Source organism: Echiichthys vipera (genome assembly GCF_963691815.1).
Source record: "Echiichthys vipera genome assembly, chromosome: 14".
Taxonomy (NCBI): Eukaryota; Metazoa; Chordata; class Actinopteri; order Perciformes; family Trachinidae; genus Echiichthys; species Echiichthys vipera.
The window spans coordinates 23821574-23848046 of record NC_139839.1 but is presented as its reverse complement, the minus strand read 5'-3'; the positions used below and the strand labels follow the sequence as shown (position 1 = coordinate 23848046).

Below are 26473 nucleotides of genomic sequence, written 5' to 3'. Positions count from 1 at the left end.
TGTGGTTTCTAACTCTCTAATGAGCTGGAAGAATGCCACTGCTGAATTCAATTAAAGTTTAAAGTGAAATACGGGTCAATGTGACTCTCCTACAACAGCCAGTTCATATAAACACCTGCAGCTTCAGAAAGATTAGCTGTAGTAGCATCTGTCATCTCATCAGTAACATTAGAAAGCATAATTGATAAAAAAATATTTTAGATGATGAAATTTGAGACAATAAAAAGGTAAAAGGTAAGTGAAATTACATAACCAATTCACAAGAATATCCAAAAAACTGTTCAGACAGCTCCTCTCATCAGATTTGGATTTATTGATCGTAGCTCTGTGGTTTACACGCTGGCCAACAGTGTAGACCAGCTGAGGCTGTCAGGTGGAGAAAGCCTCGTCAACAGGAATGGAGGAGATGAACTATGACACTGCTGCTGACAGGTGAACTTTGACTGTTTGGTTCTCACAGCCAAACTCTCCTCCTCCTCAAGAATAACTCCAAAATGCTTTATCGTAACTGTTGTGAGGCTACGGTTCCAAACACATAAAAAGCCAAACACATGAGCTGACATAATATAATTACAGCATGTGCATGTGTGTTTATATTTGTAGTTGGATGCATACTTAAGTAAGGGTGCAGTTTCTGCGGACAGCGTCCTAATTGCTCTGAAAAGCAAAAGCCAACGAATTGGCTGAGACATGTTTTAGCCTAAAACAGGCTCTGTTTCCATGGGGACAAAAACAGTATTGGCAATAATTTGTCCACTGAAAGCTTAAGAGATGCCTGCTTGGCGTCGTAATGTGAGTAACAATCTGGAGCCTCACAACAAACAAAACAGTTGAGATGCAATCAAACTGAATCACTGAATCTAAATATATGATATAAGCTCATATGTAACTGGAAGAAACCTCTTAGCAGTGACTTTGACTTTCCAAGTACGGTAAATACTATAAAAACGAATTCAAATTATTTTATAAATACCCACAATTCCTGAGGCTTATTTTTTACACTTGTTAATACTGGATATAATATCAGCAATTAAATGCATTTTGTTACTTGTCTCAAGATCTCATTAACCAAATAAAAGTTATTTGGATTCAGAGAAAAAGGCTAAGGGCGCACTCACACTGTCCTTCCGCACTGGGCCAAAACCGTTTTTTCGGGTCAAGCCTAGTGCTTTTGACCGGTGTGAGTGCACCTGCTCCGTGCATAACTGCTGCCAGCTGGCTGTCCACGGCCCGTCTGAGAGAGGTGGGCTTTTGTAGAGCGCGTTTGCACATGTACGAGCGCGCGTGTACGAGCATGAGCACGACGCCTACAGCGGTTCTGATGTCATTTATGTCCGCCTGTTCGGACATAGAAAATAGATGGATGGACCATGCGCGCACATTTAACAACAACAACAATGGCGGCTAAAGGTTCATGTTGGTGTGATGCGGAGGTGGAGTGTTTACTGCAGATTTGGGTCGGATGAAAATATTCAAAAACAGTCGACAAGACGCACAAAAACTCAGAGGTCTATGGAAAGATTTGTAAACAAAGCGACACATCGCCATGACGTCATCAATGCGTGTGACGTGTGATGTGTTACGACGTGATGACGTATGGACAGCAAGAAGCATTTGCGTGAGGCCCAGGCAGTGTGAGTACAAATGGGCCTGGGGCGTGGGGGGAGAGGGAGGGGGGACAAGTACCCTAAAGCCCGGGGCGCGGTGCCGATGGACAGTGTGAGTGCGCCCTAACACTAATCATTCTCAAAGGAAAAGAAAAAACTCTTTCACAGCCACTTTTTTTTTTTAACTTGAGCTGGTGTTTATTTAACAGCTGCTTTCATGAGCCACTTAGCCCCCTTTCTCCAATAACTGTAAAATGATTATTTTGCCTCTGGGAAAACAGGCCTGGGCTCATCACAGACGCTTCATTAATAAAGAGAAAGCTGTGGCTGGATGGCATGGATGAAGACAGCGACGACACCTCACCCATATCCTCTCCTCCTGGCAGAGTAATGGAGGCTGACATCAAGGGTGATAGAGAGACGTTTGCCTAATGAGGTGAAACTGTATTTGATGGAGAGGAGTGTTGGAGCCACTGCCATTCACAGAAAGAGACCAATGCTGACATTAACTTGATAAAACCAAATTAGGGGAAAGAGACAGTGACTCTGTTAACTCGATGATGAATGCCACTAAAAGAACTCTGGATGAAATGCTGGCGATCGTCCAGAGTCAAAGGGCTGTAATGACATCCACATGGAAGCAGGAACGGCACTGGATATAAGGAGTAACACAGAGCCAGGATGGCTGAACTTTTTCAAATACTGACCAGATGAGGCCAGCATTGTTTTATTCTAAGAGCTGTTTAATGTCATTGAGGCTTGTGCTCATAAGTCCCAAACACCCATATGACAGCACACAGGGTTTGATGAATTAACAAGAAAAACAAGTTTTTCTAAACTTGCTGACATAAAATTTACTCAGTCTCTGCCGTCTTTAGCCTTGTCACAAGTTGGTGGGGGCCCCAGGAGCTAAGCATTGGCAGCCAGAAACAGCCCACAAGCAGAGAAAATTATTTGTTTGTGGACCTTGGTCCAGTTTCCATTTTCTTCAGCAAGAGAAAAACCGGGTGATCCAAAAAACTGCAGATATTCTAGCACACAATGACATTACTATGATGAAAGGAAGAGATATAACCTCGAGCAAAAAGACAAAAGTACTTAACTCGCAATGGCCTGTCTGATGGGGTTTTCTCTTTCCTTTTATCTACTGAGCAGTTAACCTAGAATTGAAGCCAATACTTTTGAAATCAATACGGAAACATGAAGTGGAGTAGAGACAGGAGAGCTATCTGGAAGTGAAGGGACTTCAGAGAGACCTTGGTGCTGAAGTAGAGTCGTATAGCATGTAGTGAGACCTCCAAACAAACAGGCTTCAGCTATAAATTCAAACCAGCTGGAAACTGCAGACACACTATTTAGTAAATGATGGAGCAGAGCAGCCAACACTTTCCAAACATCCAGAATCACCCCTCGTTTTCAGAACAATTTGCCAAGAAAGGCCACAGTCTGACCTGCGGGGAGAAGATATTCTCAGATGATGATAACATGACTGCACTGATTGATTAGAAAAGACGATAAAAGCTAATTTAACATGCCACTTAATGTATCCACTCTGGATCTTGACCTATTTATTCTGACGTTATGAGATATAGTCTATGACTACGGGTCCCTCTCCATCCTATGACGTCTTCACCCTCATCAATCTCTGCAAATAACATAACATTGTGGTTTGACTGGACTACCTAGAGACACTTAACATCAGTCAAGGCTTAAATGACCAACGAAAACTGAATACTTAAGCACACATATGAAGCACACACACACACACACACACACACACACACACACACACACACACACACACACACACACACACACACACACACACACACACACACACACACACACACACACACACACACACACACACACACACACACACACACACACACACACACACACACACACACACACACACACACACACCATTTACTTTTATCCTTATATTTAGTGGAACTCTGGTACCTCTTTGTGGTGATGGACAAACCTGGAACTACCAACCACAAAATGTGGAAATTCAATTAGACGAATTTAAGTGTTTCATAAAGTCATAGGTGGCTGTCCAGAGGAATTCCCATAAAATCCTGGAGCTCAAGCATAATCGTAGTGCACTGACGGCCTCGCTACACACACATGCCCAAAACTAAAAACCACAGAACGGTGACATACCCTTACAACTGCGGCCCGAGAGCTGCATATAAATCGCAAGTGCTGGCCCACGTCAAGCTGACACACTACAATGACTGCTCTCTCCATTGCACTGGTCAAGACTGGAGCATTATAAGCGTTACTTCCACTCGTATCAAACACAGGACCTGCAGGACAGCACGTCACTGCCTTTCCACAATCTCCCTGATCCAGCAGTATATGGAAAATATCTGTTTATAGAGAAGGGTTCTCCTTCTTCTTCTTCTTGTAAAAAGGGTTCCACCAACAACGGGCTCTGGCCAATGAGTGGCACTAGATCTAAGCTGTAGCTAACAACAAACGTTTGTGATGGAAAACAGGGACCACACAGTCAGGCTATGAAAACCCATGGGCAGAAGTATAGGTTAAGGCCTGGGTTTGGTTAATAGGTAGCTTGAAAAAGGAGTAAGAGAGAACAACAGGGCGACTAAACCTCAGGGGGCTTTTTGGTTTTCCTGGAGTAGAAAAACAGTTCTTATCTACATGTAACTTCTCAGTTGTGAGCAGTGCAGGGAGCTAGTCAAGCTTCTCCCCACACATCTCTTGCTCAGCCTGGGCCAAGACACACAAACCACCGGTTGATTCTAATTCATGTTTCAAAATATGTTCAGTCTGGGATGGTGATAATTGCTGCCTCTTGCTTATTATGAAAATCTGAACATACAGTATATTCAAACATATACTGCAGTTATAGGGCAAATAAAACACACACCGTTAGATATGAGGATAATTCACCTGTAATCTGTATTATTTAATGCAAGCACACACCCCTATTATCATAAAAATAGAGTCATAATAGATCCGATAGTGTCTGTGTAATGCATACAATATACCATCCAGATGAGATAACAGTGAGTACAACCTTTTAAAAGATCTGATCTTAGGTCCAGCATCATGTAAACAGTGACCCGCTCCTTCTATCTTTACATCAATCACCAGAGGGAGAGAGCAGACAGCCATCAGCCTACTGTCTCTGCTCATGTCAGGCTGTTAACAATCTCACAATACAAACCACAGCGCTCTCAATTTAACCCACTTATAACCTGCCAAAATTCATTTCTTGCTTGAAATGTGATAAATACAGTACGCTAATGAAGTGCTTTTTACTGTCAACAGAGTACAGAGGTTTTGTTAAAAGTGGCACCTTAATGGCGTTCAAATGCAAAACACATTGTCAGACTCAGGGGCCTAACTTATCCTCTATTAGAGTAGTAAGGGGATGATTATCCAGCATTTGTACAGCATGTGGCCATGTGGGAAATGCATACAGATTCAGGTTATTCTTCACCGGGTTAGAGCAAAAACATACATGTTTATGGCTTGGCCTAAAAGAGAACTTCACTTGGTGCCTCATGCCTTCTTTCCTCCTGTGAGTGTGTCGTGAAATATATTACGTAGACTTGGCAGTACATTTTCTGGGGCCTGTCCTGCCAGTTATGTGCTTTATCATATCAATCCCTGTAAAATGGAAAACGGATGTGGCTGTTATGGAAGGATGAAGACAATGAGTGGCAGCAGGCAGTATAATGGCTTGATTGCTTCCAGCATGCGCTGTCTGGAAGAGATGGTGGCAGAGTCTGCGGAACCATGGTACAGGACTCAGGTAAACAAACAGCATTCAGTACAGTGGGCTGAATTAGCATTTCTGAACAGAGAGGAGTCTGTTTGGACAGTGGAGATGTAATCGTCTGTTTTTCTTTCTTTTTATTTTTTTCTGGAACACACCGAGAAGTGAGTCACAAACCGCAAGCCTCAGTTGGACAAGGAGAGAAAGAGCAACAGACTTTTGAGGGAAACCTGGAATAGTTCTGTCTAAAAATGCTCCAATTCTCAGAAAGATCGTGCTGAGAAACAGGCTGAAACTCCTGCTCATTCAAAGGAATTTAAGCAATGGAGGAGTGAATAACTGGTGATAAATATAAAAAATATGACCAGATAGAGACAAGCTTTTCTCCTGGGAGCAATGCCTTGGACATCAAATAATGGATCAACCCCCCTCCTCCCCCTCTCCCTCCCATGTAGGACACTTGCAGTTAGCTGGTTCAGGATATGGCACATTGTAGCTATCACAGCTATCTCAATAAATCCTCTTTCGGTGTAATACTGTAAAAATGGTATATACTATAATTAAAGTAAAGTTTGCAGAACATCACAAGAAATGGAGATTCGAGTCCTGTTAATTTACAATGTGCATACTGTATATCACACTAAGAAAATATCCAACATCTGACTATTACACAATCCCTTACTATGCACAGCTATTTCTGATTCACAGTCTTGTGGATCGACAAAGAGTAAACACACAATTGCTTACAGGAATGTCAATGTGGAAAACCTGCGTTCATGTACAAATACGGTACACCCATTGTTTCCCTATAAGAAGTCAACTATATACACATCCTAGTAGTGGACTGTACCACCACCACTAATATTCACATTACAGAAGAAAGGAAATAAGGTCATCGGTTGAGATAGTTTTCATTGGGAAATGTTAACAGTCTTGACAACTTGGTCCGAGGTGGAGGGGAGCTGTGTAATGTTCTCTTATAGCATGGCTTTGCTTGGATCATATGGTTTTCATCGAAGCACAATCATATGAGCTAATGGATGCAAAGGACTTTGCCAAAACTATGTTGTATCTCTTTTATGAGCTTTGTCACAGAGGTGAAGAGCTGGAGGAACTACCTCAACTTTGGAATATGTCTAATGAACAGATGGCATGGGTGAGAAAAAAGGCAAAGTGCAAAGAAGAGAAGGTGAGTGGGTTTACTTACAGTCACCCCACCAAACCTAACGACACATACAGTATATTTCCATATAATATATCTTTTTTTAAAGAGCATAGCGAGACTGTTCTCCCGTCAGCTCATTTTTCACCTCCAGATCAGTCAGACTTATGTTTTAACGTCGTTTTCAGTGGTGTCAGTGGGGGAAAAGAGCAGTTGCTCTTGTTATATTATACCCACAGCAGGTCTCCTTGTAAGGCTGAGATTAGTGCCTGTGGATCAGACCATGGAACCGCAACATTCTGAGTCAGCCCTTTTGCTGCATGTGACCTCGCTTTTTTATTATTAATTTGAGATGTTTAACACAGATAAAGAGGAATATAATGCTAAACTGCTTGTTTACAACAGACTTACTGCATTAATGAACTCACTGTAGGTAAGAATGTGTTAATAATGCATAATGCACAACTTGCTGTGATATAATGAAATGAATTAACAGTATTTATTTAGTAGTCTGGATTTATCGACCTAATACATGTCACCACTTAGTAATGGATAAAATAAAGGTGAAACACTACTCCCTATCCACCACTTCAATTAATAAATTGAAAACTAATTGAAAAGCGCATTATTTTTGTCATTCTTACGCCAATGTTACTCTTGCTGGAGCACACACAACATTTCCAAATAGCTTCAAAATGAATACCTCCAGCCAACCAGCTCCTGTTCCGCTTGCTGCCACCTCCACTAACCACTAAACACAGTAGGCTCCCCCATGAGTCATAGCTGTGTTTTATGGAGCCACAGTTGCCACTCTTAATGGCAACAGGCGCTCTGACGTATGCCTCAGACCACCAGAATGGCACTCTGCCTGCAGGTCATGGTGTGAAATTGCCCAGAGACTTGGAAGGTTGGAAACTGCAGTAGACAAAAAATAAAGGTGAACCCAGAGGCGACCTGGCTGAGCCACAACATAGTTGCTGTGTTTTAATTCCCAATACTAAGTTTCCTGTGCCTGAGGCTCAAAACATATGATACGCCTAGCTTAGTGACTGAGAACTAATTGCTGTGCCCACCCCTCCTCCTAAAAAGCTACGGATTTTGTGTAGCATCAGTTATCATCTAATCAGCCCCACATGCTTGTTTCACAACAACGTGGCCTCATGGCTAACACAGAGAGTAAGTAAACGCAACACATGGCGTGCCTCCAAAAGAAAAAAGGCTGCTGCTTTTCCTTTGGGGTCAGTCACACTAACTTCCCTAATTTGGCTCTGTGAATGGAAGAATGGCAGGTTTGACATTGGTGCGTCCCTGTGGATGGTACTTCAGGCCCAGTTACATACCTGTGGCCAACTTCTTCAAGGAAAAGCAGTGGCCAGATGCCATTCATGTAACAGCTTGGTAACACTTTATATTAGGTTCCTTGTAATAAGCGTTGGTTAAAGCCCGGGTTCAATACCAGCCATTTGCTACAAGTCAAATAGTCTAATCTGATCTTTACACATCTTTGAAATAAATGCTATTAAGTGTATAATATATATATATATATCAACTAAAAAGGCATTGTTTTCCCCTAAATTCCGGCAGCTGCCTATAGCATAATTAGATCCTAATAAATGTATAATAATGTGTTTCTTATATATGCTTATAAATGTCTTATAAGCTAACAATAAACATGATTACTATGCTATTATTAACACTTATTTTTATTTGGGGCATGTCAGTTAGATCAATCATCATCAAACTAGTTTAAATCATGGCCGAAAGGGATATAGCAGCAGAAGCAAAAGCTTATGCAGTCCCGCCCCAGTTACCCACAGAATATATTATCTTCACCGTACTTTTTTTCTTATGACATTTGACATAACATGTTTCAGCAGCAGGTAGTAGTCAGAGCTGCAGTCCAGCTTTAGACAGTCAAACAGACTACGAGTGTGTCTGCGCAAGTGTCCATATTAGTCCGTCATGAGTGAGCTTACGCACAAGTTGACATTTGCCTCGTACTGTGCTTTTCAGTCTCAGCTATTGTTTGGGTGCAAGTGGGTTTTTTTTTTACTCCCATACTGTCTCAACACAGTGTCTGTTGACTCCTGCCTTTGACCTTTATCAGCCCTCATCCTGGGTCATTCTGTAACGATTAATAGTCATATTTACATACTTCTTTTTGAAGACACTCAGTTTTGCAGATTGTTTTGACCGCCTCATGTAGATCATTCCACTGTCTGATGCCCTGACATGACATGGTAAAGGATTTTAACATAGTTCGCACCTTTCTCTGCCTGAAAATCATGTTCCCTCTCAGATTGTGCCCCTCGTCTCTGTCTAGGAATAGTATTTGCAGGTTGTAAGGGAGGCTTTTGTTGGTAGCCTTGTACATCATCTGCACTGTGCAATAATATAATGAATTAAATCTCATAATTTGAGTATTTTGGATTTGATAAATAATTGATTTGTATGTGCCCTATAATTGGCACAATAGGAGAAGAATTCTCAAAGCTCTTTTTTTGGGGGGTATTAGCAGTTTGTTTTGCCTTTATAAGTATGTCCCCACACCTCTGCACAGTATTGCAGGTGTGAAAAGACTAGTACACAATACAACAGATAAAGTGCTCAGTCTTATTAACACAAAAATGTTAATAAGCATATTATAACTAACTATAAAGCCCTAATTACCAATTAACATTTTTTCTTCCACTATATTATTAATTAGAGAACAGCGTGGTTTAAGCTTGGAGGGTTCTTCCTTTTTTTTATTATTTTAAATATTATAAAATAATAGATATTTAAATTAAGTTGTTTAAAAAGGGGCATATTACTTTATACATCAGTGCACATGTGTGTGTGTAATGAGTGAAAACTATGCTGAGATACATTTTGCTGTTATTTCTGCTGGTGCAGCCGAACTCTCCTCTCTGTTTGTGTTTCACACAGACACATGCAAACTCACAGTCAGGACCACTGACTGAGACTTTGAAGTTAGCAGTAAGGTTGTGAATGCAGCAGAACAGTGTCTGTGTAGTTTCTTTGTGGGTGAATGGAGGAATGGCAGGTTTGACATTTGCTTCTATTACAGCCCTTTGCTACATGTCAAATAGTCTCTCTTTTCTCATCCTTGAAATAAATGGTTTTAAGTGCATAATAAAGGATTCATTAACTCTAACAAAGCATTGGTCTCAATTTAGAGCTGGAAGCTGCAGAAAGCATAATTAGCTGCTAATAAGTGCATAGTTAACTGTTTTTGGGCAGTACAGCAACCATTTCCTAAAAAAAAATAAAAAAAATAAACAAGAAACATGCTACAACTCCTCAACACCTAGGCCAAGTCCCTGTGTCTTGCTACCACTGGATTGAAAAGAAGAGAGTTAGCTGGCAACACCTTCAGGCTAACTGGACCAATTTTTAAGGTGGACCAGCAATTTTAGTGTCATTGCTCTGACTATTGCTCAACACCATCTTTGTCCACCAACAACTAACTAACAACTAAAAACCTTTCTGGGGGAAACCCTGTATTTTACTGCTTATTACACGCTTATTTATATGGAGCGTTACCAACAACATAGCTAAGAGGAAATTACATTAACTTTAATTCACATTCTGGTAACTGTTCAACTGGCGGGGAACATTAAGTTAACATTAGTCACTCGGGCAACGCCGATTTTGCAATATTTACTGACTGCACAAGGAATGAGAAGGAGCTGGGGAGAGTTACTGAGTTTCTATGAAGCCTTTTTTAACTTCTCTTTGTCAAACAAATTAACCCGAGGTGGCAACATGGAAGTGTGTTACCACCTGACATGCAGGCTGCTCCAAAGAGCAACCCCAGCCTTGCCCCTGGCCTCATGACATGAGGCATAATAAAAGTAAACTTCTCCCTTTACCACATCAAAGCAGCGTCGACCTGCTGTGGCCCTGATCCTTTGCCAGCGTCCCTGTATCACTTTCAAACGCAGCCACACAGGGCAATTTAATAAGAGATGGACAGCTAATGTCTACCACCCAGGCTCTAGTCAGTCAGCAAACCAGCCAATCAGCCAGTCAGTTAGGTTTACTGTGAAACCAGACCTCTGCTTGGTATCACAGAGCCAGACATCGAACAAGCTGTTCAATGGCTGCACAGCACGCCTGGCTCAACGAAAGGCCACCATTAAACTAATAAAGACAAGAACAAAAACACAAACTTAATAATAACTGTCTGCTGCAACTAAACCACTGTCTGTTGCTAAATCATAACAGCAGATGAAGATCCAGGCTCAATGTTTAGGGGTCAGTACATTATCCGTGTCCCAATAAAAGTAAATAAATAAATTAATTAACAAGAAACATACGCGGAGAAGTGAAACAAAGTCTCACTGAAAGTGGTTGAGAATGCCAAGGTTAAGGAATCCTTATTAGATTTATAAGGAGAAATTACACGTAGCATGAAATAATAATGTTACGTCATACCTTTCCCAGCCTTACATGTGTGATGATGTGAGAGCCAAGACACTGTAAGAGAAGACTCACAGGAGTACACAGTTTAATGTGATATGCAACCAAACCGAGAGGTGGGTATCTCTGTTTGCACTGGGTCCTATTTTATAGACTGTGACAAGTTTACGACTGCTTCACATTTGAAACAATGGTCTATTATCACTATCATATGGAGCCGGGGTACTCATGTGGCACAGTTATATTGTTTTGGAGTCAGCCTGATAATTCCTCCTTAGCGCGGCAGTGGTCAGAAACACAAGGAGTGAATGAGACAGGACTGCTAAATATCTACTGAGCTGTTAAAAGCAGAGCACAGCAGCTTTAGTGACAATAACAAAAACTTACATCAAAGGCCGTCATAACGTTTAATACAATGAGCAATTTTAGCTTTTGCCGTGCAGCCTTTAAGTCGCTAAGGTTGACCAAAGTAAGCCACGGACGTCATGCTGTCATTCATTCTTCTAGTTATATATGTATTTATTCTACCCACTATTCCACACATCGCTCTTACAAAGTCATCATGCACTCCTCACATGTGCCCACCTGTTAGAGCTGATGGTTGACATCTGGTTTCAAAACCTTAAATCTCTCTGCATTGATTTATGGACACGGGTGAAAACATTCTGCTGTCTGGATCTCATTTTTCATCTGCAGTGGACTACACTCCTTTGAAGCTTTTATATATATATATATATATATATATATATATATATATATATATATATAATGCCCTTTTCACAAAATAAAGGTTTTTGTTAAAGTGCCTTGGTTATATAAAATAACATGTTAGTACACCAGATATTATATCAAATTCTGAACATTAAAAAATAACTGTATTTTTTAATAAATCAAGAATTAATGACTTGTTCTCTAATTTGGATCTCTAGTGTATATATTTATATGTTCCATTCATCGCTCCATCACTGCATCGATACACTTGAGTGTCAGGATATAACAGTTTGTTAAGTATCAATTCTCAAAAACACTATGGATTTTGAAGCAACTATAAGTAACCTGTAGGGGTGCAGGCAATCTCAGCCTGTCTTCAAGAGGCTACAGTGGACCCCTTTTTAAAGCTAGAGTTATTGTATTTTATAATAACTAAACAAGCAAAGGAAACAATTGGTACCAATTATGGCATGTTATCTTGGCGGGAGGTTCACAAAATAACAAAATTTAGGCTAAATTTTGGCAAGGGAAAAAGTGGGATGGCCATATTTAAAGAGGTCCCTTGACCTCTAACCTCAAGATATCTGAATGAGAATGGGTTCTGTGGGTACCCATGAGTCTCCCCTTTACAGACATGCACTTTAGGATAATCCCATGCAGGTTTTGGCAGTATGAATGTGTTGGAATGCATCTTCTTCAGCCATTTGACTCTTCCACTCCAATATAACAACATATGCATATGGTGGTGAGTTCTTTCCACTATGACAGTTTTCCTAATATTAGATTTGAGAAATCCCAGCATATCTTGCCTTGCTTACAGTATCACAATATATTGAATAACAACCCCCATATCATGATAAATATTGTTTCGTCAGATTTATGCGAGATCACAGCCCTGTTCAGAAATATTATTTTAGATATAATTGCTGATAAACTGACTCAGAATAAGAACATTTATTCTCAGGCTACGCCTTCTATCAGTAGTCAAATTAAACTTTTAGCCAGGGTGAGCATGCAGTGCTGCATCAGATGGCACCACATGGTTAAAATTCATGAGAACGAAGCATCCAACGCTTAGTGCTCTCGCTCTCGCACTCGATCTCTCTCTCTCTGGGTAAATTATAAAAAAAATTCACCCCTTACAGTTGTAGTGAATGGGGAAATAATTTATTAGCTATAGACGAGGCTATGAACATGTTTATGTCAGCTGTAAAGTTGGGCCTTTTAACACAGGGGTTTATGGGGATTGACTCACTTTTGGAGCTAGGCTCAAGTGGCCATTTGAGGAACTGCAGTTTTTGGAACTTCAGTGTTGGCCTCTTCATGGGCTTCTAACGTTTCTTTTCTATGGTAAAGGACAACAGGCCACTTTTTCGTTCCCTTTGTTGGTTTCACACAGCACTTATTTTCATTTGCTGTCTAAAATGTTTTCTTATCTGGCTTTTTTTCTCCCTTATTCTTGGATTCTTGGTGGGAAGATGGCAGACTTGGATATTGGCTAGCAGCTTGTGGTCTGGCATTGGAACGAAAACCTCCCAAAGAGCAGTGGTTTGAAGTCAGCCACCTGCTAGCGCTAATTGCCCAGTCTAATTCGGTATAGAGGCCCTTCATTCCCGTCCGTATGAGAAGGAAAACGGGGAATGGAATGCAAATTGTTATAAGCCAGTGGTAAATGTCTGAGGGATGAATTGAGGGAGTAACCCAGGTCAACACATTAGCTGCACTTTAATAAGCAGGGATAGGTCAGGAGTTCAACCCTCCCATGAGATGTTTGTGTTTATGAGAGATGGGGAGAGAAAGCGACACCAATCTAGAGCATTAATTCAACTTGTTTACCAAATGTCACCCGCATACAGACACGTCTCATTTTGTCACTATCTGCCCTTCAAAAGGCACCTTAAAGGACAAGTCTGGTGATATTACATATTCTTCTTCCAAAACCAACAATGATTTGAATCTACAAGAAGTGCTGCCTGTGTATCAAAGACTGATACATCTGACTCACCTGTGCCATAGAGCTCTATTATTGTCCCAATACGATTAACAACAACCTAGAGCCATGCTAGCGACTCTGTGAGGCTGTATTAAGTACAGTGGCGCTTTGAGCTACAAAATGTCATGGAAAGATTTTATGTCAGTCAAGCAAAGTGGTGAACCATACAACTATGACGCTAACATGGCTAAAAACACATCAGTGACACCTTCCTTCACTACGATAAACGTGGGCCCTGTAATAGTATTTTGAGTCTGTCCTACACTGTCCCACTGTAAATGCTTACAAGTGTATCAAATCTATGCTGAAAAAAGTCCCCAACACATGCACATACAGCACTCCTGTAAATCTTGTGTCCAGCAGTATTAAGAAATCATTTAGCCTTTTTTTTACATGAAACTATATATTTGTGACCCATTTCTAATGGCTTATGTCTTCAATAGGAAGTTGGCCTTTTCATTATTGCCAGCCTTTAAAGTGACACCTTTACTAATGCAAGAAGCAGGAGGAGCACTTAAGAATGACAGGTGTGCAGTGTAATAACTTTATACCATTAGCTGTGGTTTCACCACCACAGTGCCTTTTTCAGAGAATGTATTGTTTGTAAAACAAATCTCAGTTTTTAGACACTGTAGATAACCCTTTGGAATAATCTTTGACTATAGGGTAACAGGATAAAATGTTATATTAGATTTCAGTATTATTATTTTATTTTCTTTAAAAAGGTCTTAATATATTGCCTTTTACACATCAGAAGCAAACATTTGTGCACCATATGTCTGTTCATACCTGGGCAATGTTCTTGTTGAGTAAGTAGACGCCGTATTCAAAATGAAAGCGCTCTCCTCTGGGATACAAAGGGAATCTGTTAAAAACAGGAGAAAAAGAAAAACATGCTGTTACTCAGCAGCAGGTGATTTATTCCACTTGATCCATTACCAAGACACTCTGAAAGCTTACAAAAGCATCATGTCCATGCTGCATATCATTTTATAGGTCTATTTGTGTGAAAATATTAGCAAAGGGCGGTGGGATTAAAAGGGAATCCAGTGGTTATTAGTTTTACTTGAGAGATTCAAACAAGTGTAAAAGTGGCCGTTCATATAGCCAGCAGCGTTTATAGTCATCCCATCCCACAGATGCCACCTGAGTCCCTTGTTAAACTGAAAAATCAAACAGGAGCAGAGGCGTCCAAACAGCCTTCCATCTGCCTCTGAGTAGGAACAAAGAGAACGTTTCCTTTCAGTGTAGCGGGAAAGTCCCAATGGTGCCAGTCAGATGTCTTGGTCAGAACTGCATAGGGAATGTTCATTAAGGATGGGAAGATATTCACAGGCGTTGGGGTAGAGTAGAGAGGGGGATATCCTGACGTTTCGAGAGGAAGAATTCTCTCTCTTTGCTATCAAGGACTTAAGGCTGGACTCACCTAATGAGCTTGTGTCTGCTGACCTCCCACTGAGGAGGATACCGTATTTTTTTTAAACTAGCTCCATGAAGTGAGCAGGGCTTTGGCCTAACAAAGCACACACACACGCACATGTTTGCATCAACATACTTGTGATGACCCTTGTTATCTATATCTTAGCCCTATCTAAAGCCCATCTCTAAATGCTTCACCTTAACCTTCGGAGTAACCTAAACCTAATCCCACTCTTAACCTCTCACCCAAACACTGAAAAAGTGCTTTTTAAGAAGTGGGAGAAAAATGTCTTCATTTTAGAGGATTTGCACTGCTCCTTTCAGCACATGAAATCTACATCTGGTGTTTGTAAGAACAAAAATCTAACAACACACGTGAGATGTTACCAAGGTCAGGTACCGCCATAAGCACACATACACATGCAGCATCCATGCAGTTGGTCACATAAACAGCTGTTGTTTGTTGTTGCAACAGTTGTTGCTCCCAAAAGACCATGTCAATATGGAACGAGCAGAGGAATTATCGTTGTAAAGATAAGCCTTTACATCTGAAAACTAACTAATAAAGCTTGTGTTATTGTCTGATGCCATGGAAGAGAAGCACACATCAAAACAACAGCGCAGAATTGTGTTTGAAGCAGCACCATGATGCGTCTCCTTTACAGTAACTTCCACAATGTAACATCTCACTTAAATGAGCCGTCTGTATTCATTTGATTGGCTACTACCATAAAGACATTATTGTTATTAATAACAACTAAAGGGGGGATTGAGGCTCTTCAAAGGGAGTCTCAAAACAAATTCTAAAACATGACACATTGGTACTATTTTTAAAAAGCTATAGCTTTGGTGGCCAATATACCATACGAGTCTGACCAATTCTATAAGACATGTGCCTCTGTTACCCGGTTCAAGAGTAGGGCCTAGACCTGCTCTATATGCCAAGTTTCATAAGATAACTTCTGTTGTGATTTGGCTCTATATCAATACAAATGAGTTGTTATTACAGTATATGACAGTGCTGCCAGAAGCAGCAGATGTGTTCTGTACAGTATGTGCAGACATGTGTTGAATGCTTTGCATGTGTGTGTGTGTGTGTGTGTGTGTGTGTGTGTGTGTGTGTGTGTGTGTGTGTGTGTGTGTGTGTGTGTGTGTGTGTGTGTGTGTGTGTGTGTGTGTGTGTGTGTGTGTGTGTGTGTGTGTGTGTGTGTGTGTGTGTGTGTGTGTGTGTGTGTGTGTGTATGCGTGTGTGTGCATGCGTCTGTGAGTGTGTATAAGTCTGTACTGGTGAATATGTCCATCCGGCATGCCTCCTCCCTGCATGTGTGTGTGCCCCCAGGGACCGGGTCATGGTCTTTGGTTAATCCTGTGTGGGAGCAGATTTGGGGTTCTCCACCCACCCCCCCTCTAACTATGACCTACAAGTGCCTGAGGCAATGTCAGAATACAGAAGAAAATACACCGGACATCATGCTAACAGCTCTGTAACCTGCAGGTTCATGTATTGATTCAAGTGTGATTGTGACATTTTGAAGGTCAGATTTCACTTGAATCTTTGTTCTGTGAAATCTTTGATAACACCCACGTTTCAGCATTTCAGCTGTAAAAGCATTTGCCTTTGATAACGTGAACTTACCCAAGGATTTTGTTTTACTTCATTCGTTTTTCTCCTTCTCATTTCTGGAGATGTCAGACAATATTCGGACCTGGTGCTCACTGTAAACACCTCCTCACTCACACATTACACTGCAACTCTGGGAAGGTAAAGAAGTAAACCCTGAACAGATGGAGGTCATTCTAGCCTTAGAGTGACTTCTAACAGGATGTTGCTTCTAAAGGCAAGTAAAGAGTGAGACGCTGTAGCCTCAGGGCCACACAGCCAGCCACTTTTTGGCCCTCCATATCCCCGACATGCAGCCAGGGCCCCATGGAGAAAGCGACATGCCAGAGGTCATATCTCAGCACTAGGAAATAACTAACAGAGAGAGGAAGAACAACAAAACAGGCATTCCCCTTGCACCGCTGGAATTGCCAATATCACTTACCCACCAACAGATAGGATTTGTTTGCTGATGAACACTCACCAAAAGGAAAACAGAACCACTTCCAACACACACACCCAAACACATGAACACACACCGCCACATCGTCACAGCGAAGTGATTAATGACCGCTGTCCACTGTGTCTGAAATCACACTGGAGAGACTCCGGTTCACCAAACACCAGGAATTCCTCCCGGGGACGTCCAGTAAAGTCAAATATATTATTACACACCAGTGAGGAGGATCGAGGGAGGAAGTCTGAGCACAGAGGGAAGAAGGAGGAGGCGCCAAAGCAGAATGTGATTCAGTTAGCCAGCGTGTTATATTATTTTATAAATTATCTAATCTGACCAGGTTTGTCCCACTGAGATTAAAACACCTTTTGAAGGAGACCTTGCCAAGAAAGCGCTCCAAATAAGCAGAAAAGATATAGCTCAAGCATGCAATAATATAAAAAGATAGAATACAATGCCACAAGAATAAACAGAAAGCACTTACAATTATTTTAAATAGAAATCCGTTTTTTTCTCTTTCAGTATTCATCCGACTCAGATGTGACTTTGGGGATAGTTCCCCCTTTCTTTCATTTCAATAACAACCCTAAAAATGTAAGTAATATGTGTCTTGCAGAGGAATAAGGAATAGCAGAGTAAGAGGAGACAGAACACCTTTTTTATTCACTCTGCCAGCGGCAGCAGCGTAAACTGTAAACTACAGTCCTGAAGGAATATGCCAAACTCAGTACCCTGTCTGTCACTCAGAATGGAGGGTCCAGAATAAACAAACACAAACGGGAACTATTCACACAAAGGCTGGAGAAGTACTGTTTGTGGCACTAATTCTGCTTTCCCACTGGCTTGTAACAATTTGTTTTTGTGTTGTTTTTAAATGAGCTCATATTTACTCCGCCTCTTGCACCTTGTTGTGCACAATGTCGCCGGTTCTTTTGTTTAATTTGTTGTACATATAAATCAAATTTAATCATCTCTATCTCAGCGGTCATCTTCATATTTCTTCACTTTCCTCAATCAAGGCCTTTCTTCCGTCAGCACATCCCTCTCCTGCTCCCCTCAGTGGCAGCTCTGTTGAAGGGTCATGTCCGTGAAACTAACACAGCAAACAGAATATGACAGGCGCCATATTTCAACTCACCCACTCACTTTAACATCCGTTTAAATGACTGATTATCGAACCATGAAATCTGCTTTCATTTAGCTAATTTTCAACTCTGTCTACACTGGACAAAAAGATGAAAAAGAAATGACGGTGAGTTGAGAGCATCTAACTATCCCTCCAGGATAGTTACCGTGTGAGTGCTGGCTCTGTATGTAGACACACAAATATGTAATTAATAAGTGTGGAGCCTTGACATAGTCAAAAGACAAGAGCTGCTTCTCACAGGAAAGTCCCATCTTTATGAGAGAGAATTTGTGCGCCCCGGCCTGCCAGCTCTTTAACTGCAGGGTCTAGACACAGACAACTTCAAAATATAAAGAAAGGACTCTTGTTAAAAGGAGGAAACAACCAATAAACATATAGCTACAATGATGAGATGAAGTAATAGGAAGTTCTTTGCTCTTTCTTCCTGTCCATTTCTTTTTTAAAACACTCCTTGCCCTTTCTTTTATTTCTGTTGAGGGCTGACTTATCCTTCTTTCATCTTTGAGCGATCCACCACCAGTGTCTGCACGGCTCCCTGGACTGAACCCCAGAGGCTTCTTAGCAGGTGTCAGCAGCACATGACATCTTTTATACCCTCCAGTTAAATGGCCACATTTGTGGCTATTTGTGCAAAGAGAAAAGGTGAAGTTACTACAAACCAAAGACTCTCGTTAAAGCTTTGTATATGCATTTTTCTTTGTACATACAGCCTGCTTAAAACTGAGGTTTTTGGAGTTTTATCACAATGACGAAGCTTACCCTTTTTTTTAGGTAAAATCTTTTTAGAAGCAGCCTATTAGAGAAGGCCACAAGGTCAGTGGGTGTTCTTGTGAAAACTATAGACAGCATGTATACTCAAGCATCTTATAGTTTACTGGACTTTCTTACCTCATTGTATTAAACGTAGGAGTATAAAGGAGGACACAGCAGGACATGTAGGTGGGTGGTCGTGCTTAGCTTTACTTCGGTTCATGAAATACAGTGGGAAGACTCCTAGTTACTGGCTGACCTGCTGTAATGTATACACAGGCTGAGGTCTCCATATGTGTTGGCTTGCCTGTTTAGACATCCTAATTAATACTCCAAATGTGCAAAACAACAGTTCTGGCTCACATGTTGGAGACGAGGCTTGGCCAGGACGTACACCCGTTTTAATGGTGCTGGTGGGGGATGCTTGTGAGTTTCACAATGTCTTTAATGTGCAATTTCAAACAGCATGGGACCATAAATCATCTGGGCCTGCTTTTTAAAAAAACACCTGCATTGAAACTGTCAAGGCTCTAATGGCAGTGGTTACTATATAAATCACAGTGAGCTGTAATTTTCAATATCTGAGAAATGATTACACTGAGCATCTGTCAGTGAATGCTATTTTAATGACTGCTGCTGCACTTAAGACCCCAGTATAACCGTTTCGCCATCTTGGTGTATGCCGCTAAAGCGTCTCCTGAGCGATGTGGCGGTCGCTCGCTCTGTCATAATGTGTTTTCATCACAGCTCTTAAGAATATCCAGGGATCTGCCGACCCCAGCTCCCAACCCCTGCACTCTCTTTTCCCCCCCTTTCCTTTTGTTTTCTTCCATTGTTTTAATCATAAGCAGGGATGGAAAAGAGGAGCTCAATCTGACCAGCACCCTACTGTAAAAAGTATTTACTAGCCACAAACTGAAGCCAGACCAGACCATCACTTCATCCAAAACGCAGTCTTTGAAAACTGACATGCTCTCTGACCTTAAATCAAAAGATTATAACACTCATATAGGATTAATATTCCAACCTCATGGCAGTTTCTGGTCAACAGCAATTTTCCTGATCACAGCTGTACTAACAAGCAAAGAGTCTACATCCATGCAAGCAGCTCTGTGGGACTGCACTCAAGCACAGTGGTGCTTTGAGGTTAATGGTACCACAGACATGCTCATGATGACAATGCTAACATTCTGGTGCTAAGATGGTATAATATTTAGCATATTCATGATGTGATGCTGATGTGAACGTCATTAGTTTTGTAGATATTGGGTCGTAAACCAAATTATTTGAGACATTTTATATTTGACCTACTGATGATGGTGTTAGATACAAAGCCAGAGGATGATTTAATCATTACAATTCATCCTGAGGAGGTACATTAATGTGTACAAAATTAGATGGCAATCTATCCGGTAGCTGTTGCGACATTTCACTGAAAACCGCAAAGATCCATCTCATAGTGGTGCTCAAGGAAAAAGACTCACAAAGTCAGTAGGATTCATCCTCTGGGCACAATGAATGTACAACATTCTGTGCCAATCCATCTATTAGCTGTTTAATTATCTGGATAAACAGACGGAACAAACCAATGACCAAGGGCAAGAGCTAAGACTGATGCAAAACTACTTATATAATACTTTATTTTACCCCTGAAACTAGGAACAAGAACGCAATAATATTAAAAGTTCTCAGCTGGCTGGGTCATCCCCTTCAACTTACAACATCCTTCAGAAAGCCATTCAGCAGAGATGCTTCTTGTTATCTTTTTTAATAAAGTATGGAAAAAAGACTGTTCAAATAGGCTGCAAAACAGCGGGGCTCCAAGATGAAGGGCTGCTTATGCAACTAGCCTGTCAACCTAGAAGAGACTCCTCGACTTCTTCAGAGCTATTATAAACACAGCATTCCTGCCATTGTCCTTGAGTGATTTAGAATAAAACCTCTAAAGACAACTACACATTCAGTTCAGTCCAGGGTTGCCTTTGGTGTTGACATACAGACCCACATAATGAGTTTTTAGTTGGAATTTAAATTTGCATAGCACTCTGCTTAAACAATGATTTATTCTATAATGCCAGACAATGTGAAGACTCTTATAGAACTCAACTCAAGTAATATATACTGTATATATACACTATAAATATCTTCATCTACAGATGAAGTTTAAATCAGTATTTAAAATGACATTTCAGTGCGGCGAAACAATAAAGAAGGAGATTGTTGATCAGTTAAAATGAAATCCCATTGCCCCACACTGTACAATAATGGCTTGGTATCAGGAATGCCAGACATATCTTACATGGAGATAAAGTCACATCATCAGCATAGCTAGACAACTACTAAGAGGAAGATAGAAAGTGTGTCTAAGCATTTACTAATAGATACTTAATGACTTTCAAGACTTTGAGTCTTTCAGCTGCTTTTTTCCGTCATTGCTGTGCAGGACAGGGTAGTTTGAGTGCAGTCTCCCCTCTCCTCCTGTGCACATGGTCCATGTTAAGAGACATGAAACTGCTGAAGCCCTGGAACAATAACCTCTTTTCTTGGAGCTCACAGGTTCCTCTCATCTTAAGCTGGCCTCCCTCCCCCTGGTACTCACATTCACTACCTCCAACAACAGTTTATTTTGCGTTTGAAGCAAGCAGTGATGTGCAAATCCCACTTACTTCCTTTTTTTCCTTTACCCGTGATAAAGAAAAAAAAAAAAATTATATATACTGTATATATATATATATATATATATATATATATATATATATATATTGTATATGCCTCAATACTTTGGACGAACAACTATATCAGGCCATGCTTGCATTTAATGGCTGGGCTCTGGTCTCAATCAGACACTGGACATCTGGATCACATCTCCCGAGTTCTCCCCCTTGCAATCAGAAACACTGGAACTGGGCTCTCCACAGGACAAAATGTGGGCGCAACATGTCGTTAGAGTCCACTGATTTCAGAGAACGTCTCTGACAGGGAGCGGGGGGATTCTGTGATCCCAAAAAGGGCCAAATAATACAGAGCGCCAAACAGAACAGTCATATTCCACACCTTACCTTCAAACATTATTACAGGGCCAGTTTCGAAATCTGCAGGGTAACACGGTTCACATCAACACATGCTCTATTTTCTGTAGCAACTTATCTGACTATATGAAAAAAGGCAGCCATTACTATCCCAAGCAGACGCAAAGGAATAAAGTGATATTAGCCAAACTCAAGAGGCGAAATATATTCATATTCTCCACACCACACTGAAGGTCCAATGCGTGTAACACTTCAATTAGCAGGTTAGGCCCAACTATAAACAGGGCTTTGAGAAATAAACATGAGGGATTTGATGTTGGATAATAGCAGGGATGAATATTTCAGCTACCGAAATCCCGATCCACACTTGGTACTGCAGTGGAGGCACAGAAAGGGAATGCTGAGCGTTATGGAGTAATCTAAAAACAGCACAAAGATTAATCACATTGCAAAAAAAATAAGTTTGGACAATTACCATTTAGCAGGGGGCCTACAGTGCAATATGCAACTAAAACAACATGAGGTTCCTATGTGCATGCCATTATAATTGACTGACTTCTTGCTAATCCTACCACGCTCTTAGAAACTGATCCCATGCCACCTCACTTATCACCACTGGCTGCCTCTTTCCGACACTTTAATCACCCCTTTTTTGTACACATTTAGAGCTCGGCTGGTTGCTTTCCGTCTCCCCACACATCATTTTGCTGTGTGTCTGCAGCCCGCTAGGACCTCAGGGGTCATAAACATGTGGAGGAGGGGGGTGAAGTTTGTTGGAGCGTTTGGCCCCTCTCAGGGACACCTCAGGGCAAAGCTGGATTGCCGTGTCTGCAGCCGCACAGCCCACAAGTTTATTTTTTGTTGCTGGACACTGGTGTAAATATCCTGCATGGTAGGACTGGAAATGTGTAAAGGGACTCCCAGTGAGCCTCTCCAGCTGTTGTCATGACATAATCACCGACACAGAGAAATGCGTTGTCTGATAATGTCTCTTTTTCTTCTCATACACTTTCTCCCAGTCATTTGTCTTCTTAAGTATGACACACGTGGATGTGAAAGTGTCAGAGCGGATTTACACATCATTCCCATGTGCTTCAACCGAGGATAAGCAGTCACTTGTTTTGGACTCAGAGTAAAGCACAAAGAGATCCATGATTGGTATACATCCGCCAGCTAAATATAGAACATAAAAAAAAAAAGTGAGAATAAAAACAAGGGAATGGTGAGGCTTGCAGGTCTGCAGTTCTGTTATAATGACCTGATTTAACATCACCATGTGGCCTGCGTCTCTTCTCCTACCAATCTAAATCATTTACTATAAAGAGTCTACTCAAGGTTAAAAAAAAAAAACAACAACAACTTGCTGCTTTACAGCCACACGAAAAACCATCTGCTCAGCACAATTCAAAGGTCTACAAGTGCCCCCAAAGTGCCTATTTGTTCAGATTCCCAGCATTAAACCCTCCGTATAGAATGTGTGAAATTTCTCTACATGAAACAGGACTGAAATATTCTGCTTATATCAGACAAGGCTCTGCACAGCAACTGTGAGCAGAATGTAAGAGCTGACAAGTGCAAGCATGACTCTGAACTTTCATCTTTATCCTCCTCTTCCAGTGGCTTTGAACCGACCCACACTGCTCACTCTAACACTAAGGGGGCAATCATATTCACCGACATCCATGGCTATTAGTAGCAGGGCTGATTATAGCATAATCTTACTCACCACTCCCCCTCTCACACGTATTGAATGCATGGAATGTAAATATGCATGTGAGGTGCATACCTGAGCCTGTGTGTCCCAAGAGTGCAATTACCATACCATTTTTTATTCTGCCTTGATGCATAGTTACAAGACCATAACACAATACAAATAATAATTTCATTATATTGGCCCTCGCTGTAATTACAGTGCCGGTGCAATTCATGACAAACAACCATGAAAAAGCCCCAGGTGATGCCAGATTTTCAGTTTCTCATTTGCTTATCTCTATGTCGACATAGTGTTTTCAGCCATGAATAGCTCTTCCTTCAACAAAAATGATATAATGCTGTGAGGATAGGAAGCAAAGTGGTTACAGCCCCAGGGTGTGACAGAGACACTGGCACTGACTGGGCACTGTGATTAACAGGCTCAGCAGAGCATCATTAGAGATTCTCTGAATACCTGAGTAAGTTGGGGAAAAAAGGAGAACTTGTTACCATGGGCGAAACAAAACAGTCTTAAGGGATAGTTTGGATCCTTTGGTGTGGGGTTGTATGAGGTACTCATCCCCTGAGTAGATGACGGTCAGCACGTCGCCAGTTTGGAAGCTGAGTAATGGGGCAGCAGCCAAAATGAATTACAGTCACCAAAAGAAAACAATATCTGTTTTTAAATATCCCTTAAACAGTATTTAGAATATTCACTGCTTTACCTAGCCTTCAGACAGCTCTTGCCTTTTGTACTACATTTTCTAAACTGTAAAATTTCCGTATTTCTACGCATAAGTGCAACTGTGCTGCAGGCTGAAAACTGCATTGATAGAGGGACAGGGATAGTTCCACGTCATTCATTTCTCTACTAACATATGAACAAACCAGTCTCCTCTGAGGCATTCTTAAGGTACATTCATATTTTCTTTACTTAGCACATGGTGAGGTCAATCAGTGCAGTTCAAATATGCACAATTATTGAGAAAGCTTCATTATTAGATTAGAGGGACAGAGACGGATTCATTAAAAAAAGAGACAATTCCACTCAACTGAAACATGCTGTTTAAAAAGCTGCCAGTTATTTACTTCTGGACAACTTCTGATTACAGTTTTGTCAATCTGAAGATTTACATATTTACATCCTGCCTAAAACTAGATGTCACTGCTGATGATTGGACTAAAACGGCTTAGTTACACAGTATTAGCCTCTCTAGGACTCAGTTTCATACATGCATTGTACTGCTCTGTATTAAATATCTGAATTTATGATCTGCTGAAAACTTAAATATCGGGCCTCAAAGACAATGACAGTAGAACAAGGCTGATTTATTGACGACATTATCCCAGGTCTTTGAAATCTGGCAGCACTGAGTTATTTTGATGTGGCTGTTATGGTTTGATAGATTACTAAAAGTGCGATAAACTTGGTGGGAACAAAAGACGATCCTGATCTTTTGGCGGTGATAATGTACTTTCTTGTTAACAGTGTTAAGAATGTAACAATTGTTAAACGCTTGTTGAATCTTGACTGTCGCAGTTGGAAATGAGCACCAGCTGAGACGTCTGATTAATGCTCCCTTCATCTCACAGCCATTCTGTTCCAGTGAGTATTCAAATAAACAGGAAGCAGACTTCTCTGTGAGAACAATAATGTCTTTTCAAAAGATACAACGATGCAAATGTTTCAAATCGTCAATAATGGGCAGTGGTTAGCAAAACTGAAAGAGTTGCAGTGAAAAATATTTACCATGCGTAGCACACACACAAAAAGAGCCAACGAGACAGACAAGACAGGAACACACTAGCATAGTCAGATGCATTAACTACAAACTACGATTTTTTTAAAGATAAAACGACCGTTTTCTTCATTATTTAAGTAAAAATTTGAAAAGCATGCAGGGGAAGATTTGTAAAAACAGAACAAGTTTTGGGAGATCTTTTCTTGATTCTACAAACCAGACAACGGAAACAGAGCACATTATCCACACAAGTTATGGCACAGAGGTTAACACAATTTCACAGATACAAAAATCTCTTTATTTCTTCAACATTTCAACAGATTATATTTTTATGATAACTTGTGATTTCACACAACAGCCATACTGTGTGTGCACTAAATAACAGTGTTGTACAAACAATGTGTACATTAAAAGCACACAGTGGGAAAACGCTTACAGTGACCACGGTTCCTGTGATCAACTGATTATATGGATCAAAACGTTTGGGACAGAATCATCAAACCGATATAAATGCTGTTTATTGTGAACAACTAGTAAACATATAAAAAGTTAAAACTACTGTCATTCTATTTTTTTTTTACTTTACTCCCATGATATGTTTTTGTTTTTTGACTAAGATCAGAATGTTTTATGAACACACTTCAGAAATCATAGGCTGTGGTTTATTTTCAGGTCTTTAGAAATGCACTGTACGTAATGTTGTTTTAGGCCAAAGTCTGATTATAATTTGAAATACAGTACACTATATTCAATATTCAGTACTGTATGATAGTGCAGTCATTTAATTTGAACAGTCATTTGAAACAGCTGTACTGTATTTTGAAACAGTCAATACATTTCAGTAAAAAGCAAAACTGCCCTTTTCATTACTTTATTTTCATGTAATAAATATACAAATGATAATTGGATGCTAATTTGCAAAAGAAAAAGAAAAATAATCATCATCTGCTTTGTGATCAATTCGACACAGACAGATATAAGTGTT

General features: G+C 40.6%; 1 protein-coding gene across 1 annotated transcript in view; it reads right to left on the bottom strand.

The window, feature by feature from the left end:
• Window positions 1–26473, bottom strand: part of uvrag (UV radiation resistance associated gene) — a 99058-nt gene that overhangs the window by 26757 nt on the left and 45828 nt on the right. The window contains exon 13 of the mRNA XM_083926634.1: window positions 14442–14517. Coding sequence (XP_083782760.1) covers window positions 14442–14517 — 76 coding nt within the window. The remainder of the gene's footprint in view (window positions 1–14441; window positions 14518–26473) is intronic.